This window comes from Rhinolophus hipposideros (assembly GCF_964194185.1).
Source record: "Rhinolophus hipposideros genome assembly, chromosome: 1".
NCBI lineage: Eukaryota > Metazoa > Chordata > Mammalia > Chiroptera > Rhinolophidae > Rhinolophus > Rhinolophus hipposideros.
The window spans coordinates 39,089,426-39,112,459 of NC_138047.1; the positions used below are offsets into that span (position 1 = coordinate 39,089,426).

General features: G+C 45.8%; 1 protein-coding gene across 5 annotated transcripts in view; it reads left to right on the plus strand.

The window, feature by feature from the left end:
* Positions 1 to 204: 204 nt before the first annotated feature.
* The window catches only part of PDGFRA (platelet derived growth factor receptor alpha), a 39,337-nt gene continuing 16,507 nt past the window's right edge, over positions 205 to 23,034 (plus strand). The window contains exons 1-10 of one of the 5 annotated variants that reach the window (XM_081069615.1): positions 205 to 559; positions 10,562 to 10,622; positions 12,065 to 12,379; positions 13,649 to 13,909; positions 15,183 to 15,313; positions 17,089 to 17,260; positions 17,353 to 17,542; positions 20,109 to 20,224; positions 21,182 to 21,308; positions 22,367 to 22,560. In XM_081069615.1, the coding sequence (XP_080925741.1) occupies positions 10,574 to 10,622; positions 12,065 to 12,379; positions 13,649 to 13,909; positions 15,183 to 15,313; positions 17,089 to 17,260; positions 17,353 to 17,542; positions 20,109 to 20,224; positions 21,182 to 21,308; positions 22,367 to 22,560 (1,555 nt within the window). In that variant the 5' untranslated portion in view covers positions 205 to 559; positions 10,562 to 10,573. Of the gene's footprint in view, positions 560 to 1,163; positions 1,733 to 3,173; positions 3,384 to 4,183; positions 4,305 to 10,561; positions 10,623 to 12,064; positions 12,380 to 13,648; positions 13,910 to 15,182; positions 15,314 to 17,088; positions 17,261 to 17,352; positions 17,543 to 20,108; positions 20,225 to 21,181; positions 21,309 to 22,366; positions 22,561 to 23,034 lie in introns of those variants that run through there. The other 4 variants (XR_013994677.1, XM_081069614.1, XM_081069617.1 and 1 more) reach the window with 4 other exon arrangements.

The window sequence follows — 23,034 nt, forward strand, 5'->3', positions numbered from 1 at the left end:
GTTCTTTTTCTTCCTTTCGAAGAGAATACTAAGCAATATAGCAGAGTAGGGAAATACCCCCAAATCAGGAGGCAAACTCATTCTAGAAATGATGGGCAGTTTGTATTTTCCTGAACCTCTCTCCCAGCAAAGCATCAACACCTCCCCCTTCCACCACCCCCACCCCATCTGGTCTACTTCTCCCCGCCCCCCTCCCCAGTTGTCGAAGTCTGGGGGTTGGGGCTGGACCCCCTGATTGCATAAGAGCAAAACGCGAGGGCGCAATCTGAAGGCTTGGGAGATTTCAGAGCACACAGTTCGAGGAAACTTTTATTTTGAAGAGGCCCGGGGGGGGGGGCTTCATTTCCTGACAGCTATTTACTTAGAGCAAATGATTAGTTTTAGAAGGATGGACTATAACATTGAATCAATTACAAAACGCGGTTTTTGAGCCCATTACAGTTGGAACTAGAGAGAGAGAGAAACAGAGGAGGGAACTCCAGGGGAGGACTGGAGGCCGTGGACACAATTTTTACTGCATATGTAGGATTTTCATTGCGAATTGACATAGGACGAGAAGGTAAGGGAGAAGAAAAAAAATGATTTTTGTTTCTAAGAGAAGTCCCTGTCAGGCCCTTTGGGCTGGAAGTGAAGTAGCTTCACTCAAACTTTGGGCGATGAGAAAACAAAACAAAACAAAATTGGAATTGAATTCCAGTCGTGTGTCCAGATAATAACTTATTTTGAATAAACTTCACTTGGAGGGAAGATAGCCATAGAGTTCGAAAGTCTAGGGATTAAAAAAAAACACACACACATTTTCCAGATCTATTTTTAAAAGCAGTGTTTTTCTAACAACTCTATGGCCTCCCAAAGAAATTGTTTAGGCTTACATTTTTGAGGTTTCTTTTTGGGTCGGGGGTGGTACTCGTAGTGTAGCCTGGGACAAGCACCAAAGTAGTGCTGAGAGTGGGGGCAGAGGTGTTTGCCTGCTTTTTGGCAGTGGGTCCTGGAAGGCGACAGGTTTTTAATGAGTATTTTCATTTCTCGCTCGCGGTTTGGCGGGACAACGCTGCAAACCCGTGGCGTGGAGTGCGGCGGGAGCATCGGGGGAGGAGAGTGAGAAGAGCGTCGAGTGGGGCGCAGGAGGGGTTGCAGCGAGGGGAGGAGTGAAGGGTTCGGCTGGAGGAGGCCGGACCTTGGGTGCCCGCTGGGTGCACACAGCGCCGGCTCAGGGCACGCAATTCCTGGACGGCTCTGCGCCGGGTGCGAGCCGGGGCCGGACTCAGATCTACCGTGGCGGCTCCAAGGCGAGCAGAGGGGGCCCGGGTTTGGGGAGCTCCCCAGCGGTTTGTGGGATTAGCGAAGTGCGAGGGAGAACGGGCGCCGGTCCCGCAGTGCGCTCGGGTTGCGCGCCCTAGCGCCGGGGCGACGGCGGCGCGGGCGGGCGGTCTGGAGTAATGACAAACACATTTGGCCCCGAGTGAAGAAGTCGTCGTCGCCTCGCATTCCAGCAACCCGGATTTGAGGAATTTAGAACTGCGCTCCAAGGGGCCCTCATTGTGCGCCATACTCCCCACCCCCACCCGTAGCTGTGCGCCCCCTTCCTCCGTGGACTTGTTCTTGCAAAGCCCGGGGCTCTGCTGCTGCCCAGTCCCGGCGCTGAAAGGAAAGAAGGAAGGTCGCCAGCAAAAGCGCTGAACTTCTTGTGGGGAAGTGAGGGATGACTCGGAACGGAGAAACTTGGTTCCAGGTAAGACAAGCGCGAGGCCGACCACTCTCACCGCCTCCTTCCGGGCCTTGAGCCCAAGACCTCCCTTGCATGCCCCTTTACGACCTGGGATGCGTGGCACTCGCCCCCTGCACTAGCCCTGCGCTGCTCCAGCCTCTCCAGTGACTCCAGTCTCTATTCCGCTCCCCGCGCCGGCCTCTTTGCCCCCTGCAGAGCGGTCTCCTAGCGCCCCTCCTTCCTCCGAGGTCTATCTCCAAGGAAATCGGCTTTTACCCGTGAGATTAACTTCTCCCCGCAGCGCAAAGGGAGCGGGCGGCGTCCTCTTGGCTCGGAAACAACTGGGATCAGCGGTTCTTTTAGGAAAGGGTGGTCGCGGCCAGCTCAGAGCGAGAGGGAATGCGGCCAGATCTGAGTACGGCTGCCGGAGGGGGCCTGGAACCCCGGCAACCTGGCCAGGTGTGCAGGAGCCGCCAGGGGCCTGGCCGAGCGTCTTGGCCGGGGAGGAAGTGCTGGGCTGTCTATCCCCTGTCCGTTTCTCCCGCAGCCAGAGCGCGGGTCCCGTCCTTTGCTCTCCTACCCTGCTAAGACCTCAGGATGTACAGAAGGTGCCTGGAAGAACGTGCTACTCATCTCCGTGAAAGGCAAACAAGGGTTGGAGAGAGAGGGTGGATGGCCATTATCAGGTCCGGTTTGCCCCGCGACTGGCTGAGCTGCCTGGAAAAGCCCGGGGCTGGGCGGTGTGGGAAATGGTTTTTTGGCTCTGCAGCCGAATTGCTCAACCTTTGGACCGTCTCGCCTCGCCATACTCGCTCCCAACCAGAGCTAGGCAGCTTTTCAGAACAGGGAGAGGCATCCAGGGCAAACAGGCAAGACAGTCGCACTGCTCCGCGCACTAACACCTCGGAGCTCAGTGGGCCGCAGGGCTGCTGGAGCGGAGGAAGTGGGCGCCCGGGGCTGCGCACCTCCTCTGCTGCCGCGCAGGCTGTGGTTTTTACAGCAACCCCCCACCCCGCCATCTGACCCACCCGCATTCTGGTGCTGCTGCTTTGCACCCCTTCCCTCTTTCTCTCTCCCCTCGCCCCCCCTTCCTCTTTTCCTCAGTCCTCACGATAAAGGGGGCCCTTCCTTCGTTCCCCGATAGGCGAGGGCACGACCAGTCTCACTTTGACGCCCTCTCTGCTTCGGGGCTCTTGCATAGTCTTGCTTTTGGTTTGACTCAATGTAGCTGGACTCCAGGGTTGGAGTCCTAAGAGCGGGGTTGGGGGGGAGACAGGAGGTGAGGCTGAGACCCGTAGCTGACTCTCGGCCCTTGCACAAGCCTTAGACCGAGGAGGACCTGAAACAGAGCCCCGGCTCCCCGCTCTCCGCCCCAGGTCCACTTTCCTCCCAGGGCGCGGGCTTGGGAGGGGTGAGGGGGAGGGGCATCAGGCAGGGCTTTCCAGCTGCAAAAGTGTCTGGCGCCGAGGCAGGCCCATTTTGTGCCTCCTGGGGACGGGCCGTGGGCGGCGCGCAGCTCTGGGACTCGTCTTGGGGACGTGGTGGCCAGCGCTTTCCCGCAAACCCCAGCGGGTGGGACTCCCTCTGGCCTCCGTGGAGCCGCGACAAGGTTACACGCCGCTGATGGAAACGTGACAATTCTGGGCAAAGAGCTAAAACACTACTCGGCCGAAAGGTGCGGCTCTCAGCATCCCTCGCATGGGGTTTTCGCGTGGTCCGCGTGCCGCATCAGCCGTCGGGGGGTGACCAGGGGAGGTCTTGCGGGCTTGACCCCCAAGCGGGATGCAGGGTCAGGAGCAAATTGTTTATGCCCACTGCGCTCTAGTTCGGGCTCAACCGGTGCTAATCTTTTGCTGAAGTGGCTCCACGGCGTTTCCTTTGGTTAAAACTGAACAGTGAGCCAGGGATCGGTTAAAAAAGTAGAATGGAGGGGATAAAGACCACCTGAGTTGGGGCATTTCCTTCCCTTCCTACTGTAGTCCCCCTTCCCCCGAGAAAGGGGAGCAAGAAGCACAGGCAGCCGCGAGTGCGCGCTGGGCTGCGTCGGCAAAAGGCAAGTGTCGGCCTAGGGGGGTTGCTGGGAAGGTCCGGCTTTTAAAAGACGAGGGGGCGCAGTCTCAGCTCGCCCCGGTCTTCTCCGCGAGCCGCTGCCCGCGGCCGTGTCGCTTTCAGGCCCATAGGAGGCGCTGGCATGCGACTGTAATCCTAAACCCCCGGTCCCTCTCCCTCCACCCCGCCCCTTCCCTCTCCCTCCACTCGGTCCGGCCCCCTCTCGGGTCTCAATCGAAAACAATGCAAACGCCAAGCTTCGTGACTGGGGCTCAGCGGCCGCGGCAGCTCTGAAGCCAGGAGCGCGGCGGGCCGGGGCACCGAATCCCTGAGCTCGGGGTCGTCGCCACCACCCCGAACCGCGGAGGGTGCAGAGGCGGTGGGAAGGGAAGCGGCCTGCTCAGTGTGCGTGTGGGTGTGGTGGGGCAGGGAGCTGGACCGTGTCAGTGCGGAAGCACCCCGGCGAAAGTGGCACGGCAGTGGTCTCGGCTGCGCTGTCGGGGACCCGGAATTTGAACGGTCGACAGGAGAGGGAGCAAGCCAGCGGGTAAGATTCGCGGGGCTGCTGCGCCCTCTAGTGGCCCCGCGGAGGCGGTCCGGCTTTACGCCAGCCTCCCGCGGTCTGCGCTGCGGCCGCCGCGTCGGAGCGCCCCGCGGAGACCCAAAGGAGCCCAGAAAGACTAATCGGGTCACCTCTCCCCTTTCTGGAGGACTCGAATAGACGCTTCACAGCCACTGGGTGGGTCCGGCAGGCGCTGGGTGGGTAGGAGGGCGTAGAGGTCCCTGGGTTTGAGGATGAAGGTGGGGCGTCATAATAATTAAATGTGGGAAAAGCGGAGGTTACAGGGTCCTGGGCGCTCTTGGGGGTGTAGTAGCCGACTTTTGTGTTCCATTCCCTCGCTAGTTCCCCTGCCGCGCGAGCGGCCTGTGGCTGTTTGTTTTACGACCCCGCGTTATTGTGTAACGGGAACAGTCGTTTCCAATCAGCCTGCGATTCTCGGTTGCGCGGCCGTCGCGGCCCCCACCGGGCGGGTTTACGAGGGGTGACAGCGGCGTGCGAACAGATTGGGCAGGGTCGGGCTGGCAATGGCGTTGCGACCCCCACCCAGCGCGGCCCAGGTGGTCTCCCTCCCCCAGTGGGCGGAAACTCCGAGGTAAAGAAAGCATTGGCTAAACAAAACCCTGAACCTCCCAGCCGCCTCTCGAGTGGCTTTTCCTGCTGAACTTTAGCGGCCTGGGATGGCAGAGTCGTTTTCCTGGCTCCCGAGGCCCAGCTGCTCCCGCTCGCAGGGATGATGGTGATGTCTGCCCACCGAATTCTGGGGCCCCGCGGAGAGTTTACACATTTTCAACAGCAGTTTCTGTATTCTTGCTTCTATGCTGCGGGCTTTGAACTGAGGTCACCACGAAACCTCACAGTGCAACCCCAAAAAGGAAGAGATTGGAAGTTAAGATTTGGGACATTTTAGCCCAGAAGTTGCAGAGCTGTCTGGCGTCCCCACGAACCCCTTGACCCAAGTCCTTGACCAACACTGCCACCTGCTGGTCACACTTAAGAACTGCAGTGACCCTCTGAGGGAATGGGCTTGAGCAAGTCGTGGCATCAGGAAGATGCATTTTTGGCTTTGTAGGACCAAGCGAAAAATGATGACTGCTTTTCTTTTCTTATTATAGAGCTGCAAGAATCAATGGGCAGACAGCATTTATCTTGTGGACCTTTACCTAGTTTTTTGCCTTAGTTGTTAATCTTTGACGCTTATGTCATGAGCAAAGTGCTGACCTACCATATCTGATTATCAGCAGAATTTGCGTTTCCCTTTGTGAGTGAAGCCCTTGTGTCGGGGGCTCGGTGATCTCAAGCTCTAGTGTACTACTACAAGCTGCTGCAACTAAGATAATCCCATTAAGGGTTACACCAATGTGGGGACAATCAAAAGGAAGTGTCATGTGAGTCTCCTGTGGTTAGTGCAGGGAGAGCAGAAAGGTTTATGAGCTCAAACTGTCCCATAAAATGCTCCCATGTAAAAATACTCCAGCCCGCACCCATCACTGGAATGTTTAACGGAGCTCAGGGAGATCAAAACAACAAAACAGGCTCTGGTGGAGTATAGATCCATGTCAACACACCCTCTGCGAAGTTGTCACCAGTGTAGACTGGTGGATTGCCTGGGCTGAAGTTATGAGACTGAGTAGAACATTTGTCACGGGGAGGGGGGGGGACAGGATATGGAATTTTCACAGTTAGAATTAACTTAGGAGAGCTGAAATTAACTAAACCTCGGAAATCTGACTCTTGAAGTCGTCAGTGGCTTTTGGGACTGTGAGAGAGTCTCCTGTGGCCTTTAATCATGCCAGGGTGGGGTGAAATTCAATATTCGGTGGCTCTGCAGTGGGTGCATTGTGCAGTTGGTGACCGGGAAGCTAGCTCTGTGGCTTTATGAGAATAATGCTTACTTCTGAAAATAGGGCTTTTGCATTGCTTGCTCTCTGTTTACTCTCTAGCTTAGCATGTTGTCTTTGGTTATAGGCTCACACTCAATGGCTGTTCACTTCTGTTTGCGGAGACTAGATGGCAATCGGTTAAAAGAGAAAGAATCATGATTGCAAACAGACTTGTTTCTCTGTTTATGGGACTGTGTATTTGTGCAACTGAAAGTAGTCTTGATAGCTACACCAGGCCTGGGCTGACTCTGAGTTCAGAGCAGCTTCTGCACCAGGCATATGGCGCCGGGCTAGTCACATGTGCTCTGGGGCCTGACTTCCTCAGGAAGGAGAAGTTGAAGCAGCCGCTCTGATGTCCCCCTTATCTAAAGCATTTGAGGAGTCTGCAGAAAAAGAGTTAAAATGGAAATCAATAGCTGTCGTTTTCAAAGCACTTTCAATTAAAGTATACAATTTAATCTTTACAATAATGTAGTAAACATGTATTTTTACATGGCAAGTCAGGTGTGATTAGCTCTGGTTTATAGAAGAGAGTGAGGTTCAGAGATGAACTAAGTGTCAGACGGGATCGGAGCCTAGTCCATTGGGATTTCCATCATATCTTCTGAGAGAAGAAATGAGAAGGACAGGAGAATGGGCAGGGGTGAGGGGGTGGGGTGGGGGTGGAAGTGTAGGGAGGATCACGGGCCACTTACTTGAAATTGAATGTGGCAGAGATCTCTTTTCTTGTTTGTTTCTCTAACTTGTTGCAAAAGTTTTAGAGTTGTGATTATAGAGGATTGAGACTGAAGTCCAACACATAATTGGCATAGAGAAATGATTCTGATTTTTTTAAAAGAGCTTTGGTTGAAATTTATTGTTCCTCCATGCATAGTAATTTGTTCTTGTTGATTCATAAGGTGCCATGTTTCTCTGAAATTGTAATGCCAATTACTTATATTTACACATCTGATTTTTGGACGAGCTTCAGGAGATGGGCTACTGATTAAGGATGAGTGCTTATTTCTAGAGTAGAAAAGTTCCGGAAATAGCAAGACTCCTAGAGAGTGTCACTGCAGGAACAGTAGGCAGGAAAGGCTCCATCCTCCCCAGTCGGTTTTTTTCTATCACCTACTGGTAGGGCAAACTCTGCAATTACTCACGAGTAAATTTTCTGAGTTATGGATTAGTAATGACATGAAACTTCACAAATCTGCCTGGATTTCTAGCCAGGGGACCACTCTGATCAGAGAAGGGAGTTTGAAATCTTAAGCAACACATGTTGGTTCTCAGTATTCACATCATTATGGCTCACTCCCGAGGCATTGCCCACTTTGTATGTTAGTAAGTATCCTACCTGCCAGAGGGTCCACCATATCTGGACACACAGAAGGAAATCTGGTGGGGCCTGACCAGGGCAAACTATTGCTCAGAGCCCGCCCTGTAAAAACTCAGCAAGCCTCTCTCTTAAGCTGGGGAATGCTTTAAAGATGCATCGTTGGCAAGCTCTGCTAAAGAAATACAGGATATAAATGTGATAAAACCCAAGACAGCAAGCTGGCTCTGGAGGGCTCCTTTGAAGTTCGCTAAGTGGATTATCAGTGGGAGGCTGATATTTCTATGTACAAACACACGAGCCCTTACTGCTAATTGAGGTAAATCAGACTGGCCATCATGGCCGTGGGGCCCGCTGTGCCCGCCATCGCAGCAGCGTGGAAACCCTGCTTCCCCGGGCATTCCAGGATCCTGAGAAGCCAGCAGCCAGCCAGCATTGTGCAAATTGCATTTGGGTTCAGAGTACCGCAATTGTGTTTCTCTCACTGTGGTGAGCAGAGAGGAGAAGCAGGGCCCCGATTCACATTAGGAAATATTTGGGGTTGGGGTGGGGGGCAGGGGGAGACATACAAGGCTGAAACAGCGACCTTCTCTTAAGAGAGACCCATATGGTGGATTGGAGAGAGCGCAGCTTTTGCATCACACAGACTGTGTTAGATTGCTGGGTTGGTCACCAAACCATTCTGAGGCTCAACTGCCACTTCTTAAAATCGAATATGTCACAGGATTATTATTAACAAACACAGCACACACATGAAAACTTTGGTTTAGTCAATACTGGTTTCTCATTCCTGCCTTGGAGAAAACAATGATTATTTTTTTCTGTCCAATTCACCCCCGTCTCCATTTCTAGCATTTCATCTTTTTTCCTTCTCCATTTTCCTGGTAGAATTCAATGAAGCAGAAGTCTGCTTTCTGCAAGTAAATCATCTTGCCACGTTAAAGCAAAAATGCATGATCAGGCACCACCAAAAACTACTAGGCTGTTATCTACTGGATCCTGTCCAAACAAACAAAAAACAAAAAAACCCTCCACAACAAATCCAAAACAAACAACTAGAGGTAAACAAACATACACTGAAGTTTTTCTTTTTTGTTTTATTTTTCAGACAGTTTATTCAGGAATCATGTACACACAGTTTCCAAAGTCAGTGATGAAACAAATTCAGTCCCATGATGTCATTCCATTGCGTGAGTTGGGTTGCAAGCCACTCAGGGATCTACTGTATCCCAGATATCTTCAGTAGAAACTTGGGTGCTCAGTGGCACCAACACCTGCAAGCCCATTTAGAGTTCTTTTATTGCTTTCAGGAAGACCACTTTATTGGTCACGTCATGTGGGAGGTGCAGGGGGAGATAAAGTGAGTGGGGGTATACATGAAAAGAAAGATCAAGAAAAGGGGTCTTTTCAGAGAGTTGACCAGAATAGACTCTTCGATGCTTTTATCACAGGGCAACATAACATGGGCCCCTCTTTAATTTTTCTGTTCCTTAATTTTCCCCTTCCTTCCTTCCTTCCTGCCTGCCTGCCTGCCTGCCTTTCCACTGCTTTCCCTGCTTGTGTCTTATGGATATTCAATTTCAATCTCTCTCTCCACTTCTTACATTCCCCAGATTTTGTTGCAGGAAATCAGAGTCCAGAACTTGGTTTCTGCAGGTACTACTATTATCTTAACATGAAAATGAATCATCAAAACATTTCTCTATAAAGACACGTGTACTCCAATGTTCATTGCAGCTTTTTTTACGGTGGCCAAGACATGGAAACAACCAAAATGTCCTTCGATAGATGAATGGATAAAGAAGTTGTGGTATATAAACACAATGGAATACTATTCGGCGTTAAGGAAAGATGATATAGGAGCATTTGTGACAACATGGATGGATCTCGAGAGAATAATGCTAAGTGAAATAAGTCAGACAGAAAAAGCAGAGAACCCTATGATTTCACTGATATGTGGTATATAAACCAAAAACAACAAAAGAACAAGACAAACAAATGAGAAAGAAAAACTCATAGACACAGACAATAATTTAGTGGTTACCAGAGGGTAAGGGGGTGGGGGGATGGGAGATGAGGGTAAGGGGGATCAAATATATGGTGATGGAAGGAGAACTGACTCTGGGTGGTGAACACACAATGGGATTTATAGACGATGTAATGCAGAATTGTACACCTGAAATCTATGTAAATTTACTAACAACTGTCACCCCAATAAATTTAATTAAAAAAATTAAAAAAAATAAGAAAATGAATCATCAGTCTCCATTGAATTTTATCCTGTGGTCTATTACATCCCTTGAGACAACAGAAATTTGGTCACACTTCTCCCTCCCATTTCCTCTCCCTTCACTTTCTTTACTGCCCTTCCCCACATGCCTGTGCCTAGGGCTTTCGAGCCTTGCTTATCTGGACTGTGAGTGGTACAGGTCGTAGGAGAATGCAGGCTGGGTTTGAGCCTAGTACAGCCTCTGGCCTTCGTATCACAAAGTGACTTTATTCTCTAAGTGACATTGGTTAGTGGGATTTTCAAAAACCCTAGGTCTGAATGGCTCTTAAAGAATGAGGTTATTTGTTCCAGCCAAGCATTTTTTCCAAAGGTTTTCGAGGATATGCCCTTCATGTACTTTCTGGAGTGAAACAAAGCAAGTGACAACCCATTCTGAGTGAAAACAGCTCAAGTTTGGAAGTTGAGTAAATACATATGTTTACGTCTTTGTTTTTCATGTTCTTAATTGAAATGGTTGAAAAGGAACAATTCTCCCATGCTCTTGGACACATTCCAAGACAATAAAGCGAGACATTTTGGAATTTGAAAACTGCATGTAATCAAAAAGGGTTTCAGCTTCAGATAGCTTGGAGCCCTGTCAGGTTATCTGATTTTTTCTTAGGCATCTTGTTGTTTTAATTGTGACTCTTCAACTGGGATGTTTTTGACTAAAATGATGCTATTGACTTTTTCCGTAGCTCAAAGCATAAAGAAAACTAGGGTCATGGGTTATTTCTAATGGCTGACACTGTTTCTGTTTGACTGTTGACTTTTGCAGTTTTCCAGAGCGATGGGGACTTCCCGTCTGGCACTCCTGGGCTTAGGCTGTCTCCTTGCAGGTATGAATCCCCGTCTTCTCCGAGCTCATTATCTGGGGTGAAGGGAAGTCGAAAATTATAGACATTATCTAGAGTGACCACAAACCGTCAGCTCCCTTTGCACTAATTCCATTTCAAAAAGATTGTTCTCCAGGGGAAATTTCAGTGTATGTCAAACATAGCATTGAAACATAAGTGTTAGGCAGAATAGTCTAAATTACCCACGACCTTCTTCCTTTTCCTAGACATGGGTTTCCAATAGGGCTGGATAAGAGACATTCAAGGATGTTCCAAAAAAAGGAAAATTCTTGTCCAGAAAATCATTATCTATCTTAAGTGGAAGATGTTTAAATTGCTGGAAACTCTTAGAGCCACCTTTTCTCTCGGAATCTAATAGAAGATTTGCCTCTTGGGAATCTTACTCTTTTCTACCGGGAGAATGCCATTGGAGCCATTTGTTGAAATATTTATTGGACTTTTCTTAGTTATCGTCCAGATGTTGATGCATTGCAGGTGTTCACCATGAAGCTGATGTTTTTCTCGTCTGGGAGTGAACTTAGGCCTATTAGTGTCTTTAGGTCTTATCTATATGGATACGGTGGGTTTGAGCAAGATTGGTGATTTAGCAGTTCTAAACTCCACTAATTATACAGCGTCTCAGGATGATAGGTGACCCTGAGATCACCTATCACGTATCACCTCACGACTTCATCTTAACAAGCGGCAGGAATCATAGTGGGCACATATTGCAGATGGCTGGGATCCCAACACTGGACTCCAGGGGAGATTAGAGACCATTAATCATCAATTAATTGAGTCATAATATATCTGCTCTCAGTTGGATAGACAGGGGATGCCAGACGGAAATTTTAGGTTCTAAGATAAACTTTTCACTTTTGGGCTTTACTTGTTCTTATTTTTGAATGAACTTCCCCATCATCCTGCTTTGGTTTCTGGAAGTCATTAGAGAGAAGGCATGTCAGAGTGTTGTAAGAAACAGGAGATGTGTAATTCTGGAGCACAAATCTGCTTTGTGCTTGGTTTAGTCAGTCTCCCTGCCCCTGTCCTCCTCGCCTTTTTTTTCACTAAGGGAAACCTCTGCAGGGAATGTGGGCAATAAAGAACCCATATGTGCTTGAGCCTATGCCATCTTGGGATAGTTTATGGTCCCACATAAGAGTCTGAAATATGGAATTGGAATCAGACGTCCTTTATCCATCTGAGTGTTTGGGGGGTGAGTCAGGGGGGCTTGGTGTGGCTATTGAAGCCTTTGGAGCATTTTCTGCTCTCAGCAGATGCGGTGGCTGTTATAATGGGGGGCTTTTCATGGGCACCCAGGCTAACGGATTTTTGTGTAGAGATGGTCATTGTTCATATAAGCAGCTACTGTTGCTTCTCTCGGTTCTCTGGGTGAGACTGTCCCTTCTGGCTGCATCCTATTCAGAGCCTGTTTCCTTTTACAGGGCCGAGCCTAATCCTCTGCCAGCTTTCATTACCCTCCATCCTCCCAAATGAAAATGAAAAGGTTGTGCAGCTGAATTCATCCTTTTCTCTGAGATGCTTTGGGGAGAGTGAAGTGAGCTGGCAGTACCCCATGCCTGACGAGAACCTCAATGTGGAAATCAGAAATGAGGAGAACAACAGTGGCTTTTTTGTGACGGTGCTGGAAGTGGTCAATGCCTCGGCGGCCCACACGGGACTGTACACTTGCTATTACAATCACACGCAGACAGAAGAAAACGAGATTGAAGGCAGGCGTATTTACATCTACGTGCCAGGTGAGCTGAGTGGGTCCCCTGGACCAACATTGTTGTTGTCGTAACTCTCCTGTGTATTGTATTAGAGATTTTAAAAAATAGAAAAGTAATACATGTTTATTGGAGAAAATTAAGAGAGATTGAGAACACACAAAAGTAAGTCAAGATCATTTGTAATGTCATTATCAAGAAATACTCACTGTTAATATTTTGGAACTACACTGTTTTGAAAATCATTTGTATTGTGGCATATCCTTTCTTGGTGTGATGCAAGAAAACCTGAAATGCACTCATTTCTATTCAGTTCAGTTAAGTCCTACAAATATTTACTGTGCATTTTCTGTGTGTCAGGCGTTGTGCTAAGTGTTGGGGACACACATTAATTAGGTAGGCCTAGTTGCTTATAGTTCAATAGTTTACAAATACCTAGGCTATTTTTCAAATTCAATAAAACACGTATCTACTCTTGATGAATCAGAAGGGATTTTTTTTCTTTTTAATTAAAAATCAGGGGCACATCCCATAGTAATGATGTTGTCTTTTGTCCTCTGAGAAGCAGATGCCAAGATAGGAGTAAGATGGGATTAATCATGCCAGGGTTTTATTGGGGGAGAGGCCGATGAGAGAACATGGGGAGGGCTCTAGCAGAGGCTGGGAGAGCTGTCTGACTGCGTGCCAAGTGGGACCTTGAGTGAAGGAGAGAGCCGGAAGGGAGGTGGGGTAGGTGAGACCCACACGTCTAAGGAGCTCCCAGGAGTCCTCCAGCCTAAAGAAACCCAGTGCAACACAGTTCTTGGCTCTTAAAGGGGCCCTGGGGGGAGTGGCCTTGCATGGCTCCTGCAGTTAGAGGAATGTTGGACTTTTTCAGAGAAGCCACCCTGATTGATTAGGCTTAGCCATGAGCTGATCACCAGGGATAGGAATTTTCAAAAGCATTTCCTAATTTAAACATTATATTTTGTTCTTGTTTTGAACCAATTTGGTTATTTTACTGTCCATTGTTTGTTTTTAGTCGTTGTTTAATTTTTTATTTTAATTCCTGGCTACTATGTATATGTATCATCAGTATTTTTTATTAGGGCATAGGCAATTCGGCATTGTTCATACTTTAAAATCACCTTCTAGCTATGACGATGACTAATGCCAATAGTGTGACAGCTTCTGGACATATGTGGGAAGGTAAAATTCATTCCTAATAAGATTAATGCCAATGGGATACTTTTTTTTTGCTTATATGTGTAAAGGTGAACTAAATGCCTAATCAGCCTGCCTTTCTGTTTTAAACCACAGACCCAGATGTAGCCTTCGTACCTCTAGGAATGACAGATTACTTAGTCATCGTGGAAGATGATGATTCTGCCATCATACCTTGTCGCACGACTGATCCCGATACTCCGGTGACCCTACTGAGCAGTGATGGGGTGGTACTTGCCTCCTATGACAGCAGACAGGGCTTTAACGGAACCTTCACTGTTGGGCCCTATATCTGTGAGGCCACTGTCAGAGGGAAGAAGTTCCAGACCATTCCATTTAATGTTTATGCCTTAAAAGGTAATAGACCTTCTCCCTCCTTTAAATAAGAGTTATAGTCAAAATAATCAGATGCATATAGAATTTAAAAAAAAAATCATAGTCCCTGGTGATGGATGGAGGTCCTGAATTCTGATTTGGGGATTTAGGACCCCACCTTTCCCATACCATGTTAGGCTGACCTCTGGCTATAACAATAGGAAGCTTAGCCTTATGGAAGGTAAAAGCTTTCTTACCCCTGTAAGATTTCGTGTTTCATTAGTTCAAAATACTGTAAGGAATTCTTTGATTGTATAAGCCTCTTACTGTTTTACTCACATTCCTGACTACAGAGGCCCTAAAAACAAATACATATTGGCGGAGGGTGGGGGAGGACGGGGAGAGGGGTTGGACGCCTAGATTAATTTTAGCAGCTAAAAAAACGTGATTTTGAATTTTGAGAAAGGCTTGTAGTTGCAGACTTCATCCCTTTGATGTGAGTAGTTAATGAGGGTGGGCAAGTATAATACATGTTCGGGTCAACGATCTATTGAGCAGTTACTTGTAGGTATGGCAGCAGCAAGAGTATGCCATTTCATTCTTATCAAGGGCTTGTTTTATGCCAGGCACTGTGCTAGGTTCTGGGAAAGTACTGAGAATAAAATTGGGGAGCAGAGTGGGAAAGAAGAGGAGAATGAATGATGGGATAGGAGCTTAGTGCCTAGAGGAGTACTGGTCAGTAAAGGTTAGTTGATTAAATGAATGATGGGATAGGAGCTTAGTGCCTAGAGGAGTACTGGTCAGTAAAGGTTAGTTGATTAAATGAATGATGGGATAGGAGCTTAGTGCCTAGAGGAGTACTGGTCAGTAAAGGTTAGTTGATTAAATGAATGATGGGATAGGAGCTTAGTGCCTAGAGGAGTACTGGTCAGTAAAGGTTCATTGATTAAATGAATAAGTACATCTGTGGGTCAGATGTATTTCAGTAATACATCAGTAAAGGTGATTGCAAAAGACGATTGCAATGAACCCAAATGTTCAGAAATGTGACGCTCTGTTTAATTGGAATACATTTTTGCTATTGTTATTCTGTGTGTGTATGTGCTCTTTTGTTTTATAACTACATGCCAAATTATGTCTGCCAACTCAAAATCCAGGCTTCTGAAATTTTCAAAATTTTGTCTTGATCAAAGTGGTTTTCCAATTATTTTTCAAGGTTTTCTTGAAGAAAAAAAAAAACACCAAACCGATAATTAGGATCCTAATTATAGTATGGATATTTAGGTCCTTGTGTTTGTTCTTTTTTTTCAAATAGCCACATCAGAACTTGATCTAGAAATGGAAGCTCCTCAAACTGTATATAAGTCCGGGGAAACAATTGCGGTCACCTGTGCCGTGTTTAACAACGAGGTGGTTGATCTGCAGTGGGCTTATCCCGGAGAAGTGGTAGGTACTCGCGAGGCTGCTGGTGGCAGGGAGTAGAGCACAGCAGGGCTCCAAAGACCTGTCTCTCAGTTTCTCTAGACCTCAGCTTCCCATCTCTACAATGAGCACATTTGGCTGGATGACTTTACGGCTCTCTTTGAGCAGTGGGAGAGTTTTGAGATGACAATAGCTGGACCAGGACGTTCAGGGTGTATCAAGATTGTACACTGAGCCTTCTTGTTCATAAGGAGAAAGAAATAGAAAGGTTCTATAGCCAAACACATTAGAAAAGCAAAAAAAATGAATGGATTTTACAATTTGCTAAATGCTGAGACACTTATTGCTTCTTATGTTTTTGGCTCCCGTGCCTTTGGGTTTTGAGGCATTTGATAATGTTGATTGTCTGCCCCCCTTCCATTTCTGCTTTGTTGTCTGCCACCTGGGACACTGTTCTGTCTCCTACCTGCCTGGCCTTTTCCTTGCATGTCTTACCTTCAGTGAACAGGCATCATTGGAATCATGCAGCAAAGATGTAGTGATGTTTGTTAAATCCCAAGCAGTCTGCTAGAAGCCAACCCATGCACAGAAGGAGGAAGAAGGGAGGAGTGGAGATGGAAGTGGGGCAGGGGGACCACTGTGCCATCTCTGGTCACTGGGGACTGACACGCAGTTTCACTTATTCTAATGCATTGTGGTAAGTGTGTCAGAGAACTGAGTGTAAAAGGCTGTAATAGTACAATGAAGAAATGATTAATAGTGCTTAACACAACAGCCTCCGGAAGAACAAAAAACATATACACATATGTATGCATAAAAACATATATATATATACGTATATACACATACATATATGTATATATACATACGTATACAAAAAACATATATATGTATATATATATATATATATATACATATATATATATATTCCCCCCCTTCACTCCTGATATACAAATTCCTGCTTTCTGCTCTTTTTGGCATTTGATAGTTTTGCTGCTGCTCTTCCTTTCTCTCTGGGGCATCTGATTAGAAGTTGGGCCTTTTCAGATATTGCCTTATAAGCCTCATTCATAGTCCAGTATGTGAATATTTTCCCTGAAATATGAAACTATTTGGTTTTTCTGTTGATACTTATTTGCCTTTAATCCTTAAAACATAAAAGTTTTTTTCATTTATTAGAGATAGACATTTCCCGCCCCCCAAACCAAAGTAGATGCTAATTTGGCCCCCCAAAATACAAGTATATAATAAATTTTTTGTCCGATAATAAAAGTAATACAGATTTATTGTTGAAACTTTATAAAATATAGAGAAACAGGAAAAGCCACTTCCCAGAGCATCACTGTTAATATTTTAGGGAGGTAAATCCTTTAAATACTTTGTATATATAGATAAGTATTTAATAATTAATAAGTACCTTTAATAATGTAAAAAGTATTTTGTTATATCCTTTTTCCTTGGGCAATATAGCACAAACACCTTACCATGTCATTAAATATCTTTTTAGAATGTGATTTTCTAAGGAGCTAGCTTAAAAAAATTTTTTTTATCAGATTCTATATTTTAGAGTAGTTTCAGTTCGCGGCAGAATTGAGTGGAAGGTACGGAGATTTCCCATACTCCCCCTGCCCCAACACAGACACAGCCTCCCCCAATATCACCATCCCTGCAGGGTGGTACATCTGTCACAGTTGGTGAACTTACACTGTCATAGCATTGTCACCCACAGTCCATAGTTTCCATGAGTTCACTCCTAGGAGCTCGCTTTTAAGGTTGGTTTTCCTCCTCTTCTGCTGTAGAAAGGCAAAGGCATCACGATGCTGGAGGAAATCAAGGTCCCGTCCATCAAATTGGTGTACACTCTGATGGTCCCTGAGGCCACGGTGAAAGATAGTGGAGATTATGAATGTGCTGCTCGCCAGGCCACCAAGGAGGTCAAAGAAATGAAGAAAGTCACCATTTCTGTCCATGGTACATTCTGCTTTCTAAAATGTCCGTCATCCATGCTGCTCGGGACCCACTGTGCGGTAATCATTATTTAATGGAAACTCTTCCCTGTACAGAGAAAGGGTTCATTGAAATCAAACCCAACTTCAGCCAGTTGGAAGCTGTCAACCTGCATGAAGTGAAACATTTCGTGGTGGATGTGCAGGCCTACCCCCCTCCCAGGATATCCTGGCTGAAAGACAACCTGACTCTGATTGAAAACCTCACTGAGATTACGACCGACATAGAAAAGATTCAGGAAATAAGGTAAAGAAACAGCCCTCCCAAGCACGCCTGTTCTTTTTCCGTGTGTCTGTAGATCGACTGATGTTTGTGCATGTCCTACAATCCAAACCAGGAATCAATCCAGAAAATTTAGCAATCTGAGTTAGGAGATACTTAAAATCAAGTACCTTATGATAACATTACAATGTGTTAATAGTATTTGGTAAGTATTTAATGATAAAATAAGAAGAAGGTAGAACTAAAAAACTCTGCCTCCAATAAAAGATAGGTTCCTGAATCCAGTGAGGGGTGGAAGAAAAAATAAAATTGGACCCACTTGGATCGAATATATTCCTTGATGTTCGTCATTCATATTGCAAGTAGACAGGTATGGTGACTTCAGATGTAAGACAATTATCACATAAGGTGACATGAAGCAAATCATCATTGATTAAATTGGAAACACATTTGCCCCAGTGAGGTCTGCGTAGGAAATCAGAGTAGAGTCTGGTTAGTAGAAAACGCACAATAAAGAGTTTGGGTAGCTGTCCTCTGATGAGAATGGTAGACTGTTCTCATGTCTTAACTGGCGGTGGAGTTTTGGGTAAGTCACCCCTCAGCCTCAGTTTCCTCATCTATAATGCAGGATAAATAATATCTATGTCCTTCAAGACAAGGAATTGGATCAGATGATATTTGAGGTCTTTTGCAGTTTTAAGCTGACTAGAATCCAGGAGCAGAAGGTATATCTTGGAGGGCCCAGCTAATTCAGCTCTACACCCTTCTCAGAAATCATCCCAGAGAGACGAAAGTCAGTCCTCTCCTTCAAGCCACCAGGGAAGAGGAGACAGAACCTCTTATATCAGTTCACTTAACCTCAAAATTTGCTCTCTTCTTTCTGAACTTAAATTCCACGTGTAATTGAGAAGCAGCATCTGAGAAAATGAACCTTTACGACCTCTGTGGATGGCAATGGAAAAAGAAGTGGAATACTGAATCTGCAAGGCTTTCTCATGAAGCGAAATGAAAGTGCACGAAGAGTGGGAAGTGCTGAGTTTTCCACTAGGCTGTGGCCAGGAGGAATAGGCAAATCCTGGCACAGCCAACACTTCAAACACTTGCACTAGCACTATCTGCAAGCGATAATCCAAGACAAAGCTCCCCACCTGAGTGGTTCAGGAAAGCTTCCTGTTAAAGTGGGTCGAGAGTTCCTTCAGCACATATTCTAGTTCCCATTAAGGGCCAGAGAGCACACAGATGCACAGGATGGATGGGGTTTCTGGCTTCCTGGAGCTTGGAAGTAGTGGATCCACCAGCTTTCTTGGCTGACCAAGTATAGAAAATGAAGGACAGAAGATCGTTTGATAATCAGCAGTCAGATGTGCCTAAGGGTTCTCTCTGTCTAAGGAAATCCAGTGCTGGATCGTGTCCAGTATGGTGCAGCAGAGGGAAAACCAGCCCCGCATGCTCTCCTCGCAGGTCCTAGTAACTGGCAACTGGGGCTAGAAGACTCTACATTTGCAGGTTACTTTGGAGCCTATGAAATGCTTTCACACATACAATTTTATTTAAATTAATTCTCTAAATAACTCTATTCTAGTCATATAATATTCTATGCTACATGTAAGGCAATTGAGGCATGGAGAATTTCAGTAATGCCCAAGGTCTGCTCACTCCATGGCCAGTGCTTTTCTCCACTCGAGTTGCTTTTCCATCCTCTGATTTTTTTTTTTTATTTATAAAGAAGGACAATCAAATGGGCAAATACTATATTGGTGCACATACACACAAGTACACATACACAGACACACTCACGTACACACACACACACACACACACACACACAGGGCCAAATGTCATTTATAATATGTGCAAGAAATCTTTGGAGGAAACTTCCCTTTAATAAAATATGAAGAAATATATTTTTTAATTTATTTTTTTTGAATAGGTGATAGAATCTTATGCTTTAAAAACATTCAAACATAACGAAGGTGCATTTTAAGACGCCTCATTCCATTCTTGTCCCCATCTGCCTAGTAATCCCCTCCTCCCCACCCACAGGGAAACATTTTTATTAGTTTCATTAGGTTCTTATGAAACCTTCCAGCATTTTTTAAAACAAATACAAGTAAGAATGTTATATCCGGGTGACCTCTCCATGTCATTATGTGGAGAGTGCCTCATTCTTCCAACAGTGTTCCATTGTTCAGCTGAACTACCTAAAGGATAGATATTTAGGGGAAGCAAGTAATTTTTCAAAAGGTAAAAATCAAGTTTTTTGTGTGTTTTAAAAAAGGAAATTTGGTGAGATGCATTTATTTCCATTCAGAAGTCAGGCCTTATCAGAGCTTATTCCTCTTGGAGCCACACAAGCCGTTGCTCATCTCAAAATGTCTGGCCCTCTGCTTATGAAATAAGTGCCTGCAACTCAGACCTTCAACATGTAGGAAGTGTGTGGAAAAATTCCAGAAAAGGAATGACCCAGATAAGAAAAAAAGATGTTTTTGTTTTTTACAAAAATAAAATTTAAATTGAACACAGTAATTACTGAAGCGATTGGCATTTTATTTGGCTGCTACTTGCTGAAACAAAGTCCTTTTTTTTTAAGGTATCGAAGCAAACTAAAGCTGATCCGGGCTAAGGAAGAAGACAGTGGCCATTACACTATTGTAGTTCAAAATGAAGATGACGTGAAGAGCTATACTTTTGAACTCTTAACTCAAGGTATGTAAGGGCAGTCTAAAGACAACGCTTGACTCAGTGAATGAGTGTCTCCTGAGGAGAGCCTGGTCCTTTTCTCCCAGGTTGTGGAGGGGAAAGCATCACTTTTACAGGAGAAGCAGGGACTGCAGATGTTACATGTCAGGGATAGCTTTATTGGACTTGAGAATTCACACAATTCTGGGAGGTTTCTCTGCTCTGGAACAGTCCGACTGGGAATTCCGAAGCTCCAACAGCTTTCTTATCACCCACTTCTCAATCTGGCACCTACCGTTCTTGGAAGAGTGAAATGATGCTTTTTGGTCCAGATGACCTTAGATGGTTCCAGAGAGTTTTGGCCTTTTTGCTTAGCCTCCTTATAGACATACCGTGACCCTTACCCGAAAAGAGTGCCCAAGTCTATTTATATTCCGATTCAGCACCTCTTCACTGAGTGCCTATCATGTGCCAGGTATTGTGTTAGGTGGGCTCATTTGAACCTCACAATAAATCTATGATACGAGCATTAGCATATTTTAAAAGTGTTTGATCACAGATTAAAAAAAATTTTTTTAAACCTAATAATAGCCCGCAGATGCACTTTGGTAAATTCTGCTTTAGATTATACTTGAGCTGAATCCATTAGTTGAATCCCAAGCTATATTAATTTTAAGAGCCTCTTTGCCTTTCAAGCCAAATAACCACAAGAGCTTTTTGCTTTCCTCACTCCAGATTTAAAACACCACAGGGTACAAATCCCAAGACACCGAAACTGTGAAAATGCTCTTAACCAAGTGGGTCTGTGGAAAACTGGGACGTTATTTTGTACACAACTGATTCCAGCCTCCACTTGGGCAATTACTTGATTTGTACATTCGAATGTCCTGTGGGCAAGTTCTAAACTCATAGTATTCACTTTGTAGTTCCCAGAAGTTCCGGCTCACAAACCATTCAATTCTGATTTCTTTCCACTTCTTGCAGTTCCCTCATCGATTCTGGACTTGGTCGACGACCACCATGGCTCTACAGGGGGACAGACTGTGAGATGTACAGCTGAAGGGACACCTCTTCCTGATATTGAGTGGATGATTTGCAAGGATATTAAGAAGTATGGAAACCAAGTGTTACTTTTTCATTTGTGGTCAGAATTTTTCTTTCTTGACTCAAAGGACCGCCAATGCATTTTATTTCTTTTGCTGGCCCTTTAGATTCTTATTCGGCCTAAGTCTCATAAACTACCAGTTAGGGTCCTGAGCATGGAATTTGTGTGTTCATGAATAGCTGGGAGGAGGAGGTCAGTGGCTTTTATTAGATTCTCAAAGGGTTTGTAATCTGAAAAGAAGATGAGTTTAAAGAAGTACTGCGATAAGGGGATTTTTACTACCTTAGCCCACATTTTCACCTCACATTTCTTACATGGCGGACTTTATTTGGTGGCTAGACGTGCCTGTGAGCATAAATAAAAATACTGCCCCTGTGATTGCTCCCTACTTTATTCGCCTACCTGCCTTTTCGTGGGAGTTAACTCACCAGTTCCTCCTTCCTGTCCCATTCCTCAACCTTTACGAATGGGCACACGAGCGGCACATTCACACTTCTACTCAGGGCGAGGGGCCGTGTTCAGAAACCTTGACTGCTTCTCCTGGAGGCTGACTCTCCTGGACCTGCCCCCTCCTAGGGTTAAGGGGCCAGATTTGGATCTTGACTGGAGCTAAATCTAGGTTCCATAAATCAGGTATGGGACCACTCCCACCCCAGTGACACCTTAGGGACTCTCACAGTGTGGATGGAGAGAAAGGAGGCTGCCAGGCCCTTTTTTTGAAGGGATACAAAATATGGATAAACATTCTCGAAGTTGAACTGTACAGTTTGCTGCTGGGTTCAAGGCTTGTCGTTGGCAGTTACGTTTGATTGACCTTGTTTATTTCTGTCTTGCCGTCATGAATAGTTAACTTTCAATTATGCACATGTAGGTTATTTTCTATTGGGTGTGTGCAACATATGTGAATGTTAATATGCTCATAAAATAAGAAAATCAACCCGTAGCGCCTCCAAATTGAAGACCAGGTTAGAACAGCTTGCCCCGTCTTAGATTATTCTCACTGCTCCATTCACCTCCATTACTCCCGATAATTGGCTCCGTATTTATGTCCTTTCTCTCTCCAGATGTAACAATGAGACTTCATGGACAGTTTTGGCCAACAACATCTCAAACATCATCACAGAGGTCCACCCCCGAGACAGGAGTACGGTGGAGGGCCGGGTGACATTTGCTAAAGTAGAGGAGACCATTGCGGTTCGATGTCTGGCTAAGAATCTCCTTGGGACCGAGAACCGAGAACTGAAGCTGGTGGCTCCCAGTGAGTTGTTCATAAGTCAGACAACTCTAACTTATCAGCCAAACCTTTCTCCCTCAGCTGGAACTTTATATCCCTAATAGGGTACTATGGGAACGAAGGTCCCAAGGCAGAAATTCTGCTCTGAAGGCTCCTACGTCCCCTTCAAAGGGCATCTTTATGGGAATCCTTTGTTTCAGATTCAAATACAAAACTGCACCTTGCAGAGGCCCCTTGGCATTTTGCTTGTCTAACAGTGTAACTCCCCAGTCTCTTTGAGTGTGGCAATGGAGGGGGGAAGAAGAATCTTCTGCTTTGTTACTCCTTACAACAGTTGAGACAGGTTGAATTCTTTAGAAAAAAATTAATGGAGCGAAAGGCAATGTAAACAAAATGCATCCTTTCAAAATACATTGAACTTAAATTTCTGAACCTAAAGTAGTGTCAATCTCATTTATCAGTCGTTATATTCCAACTCACGTTCTGTCCAGAAGATTA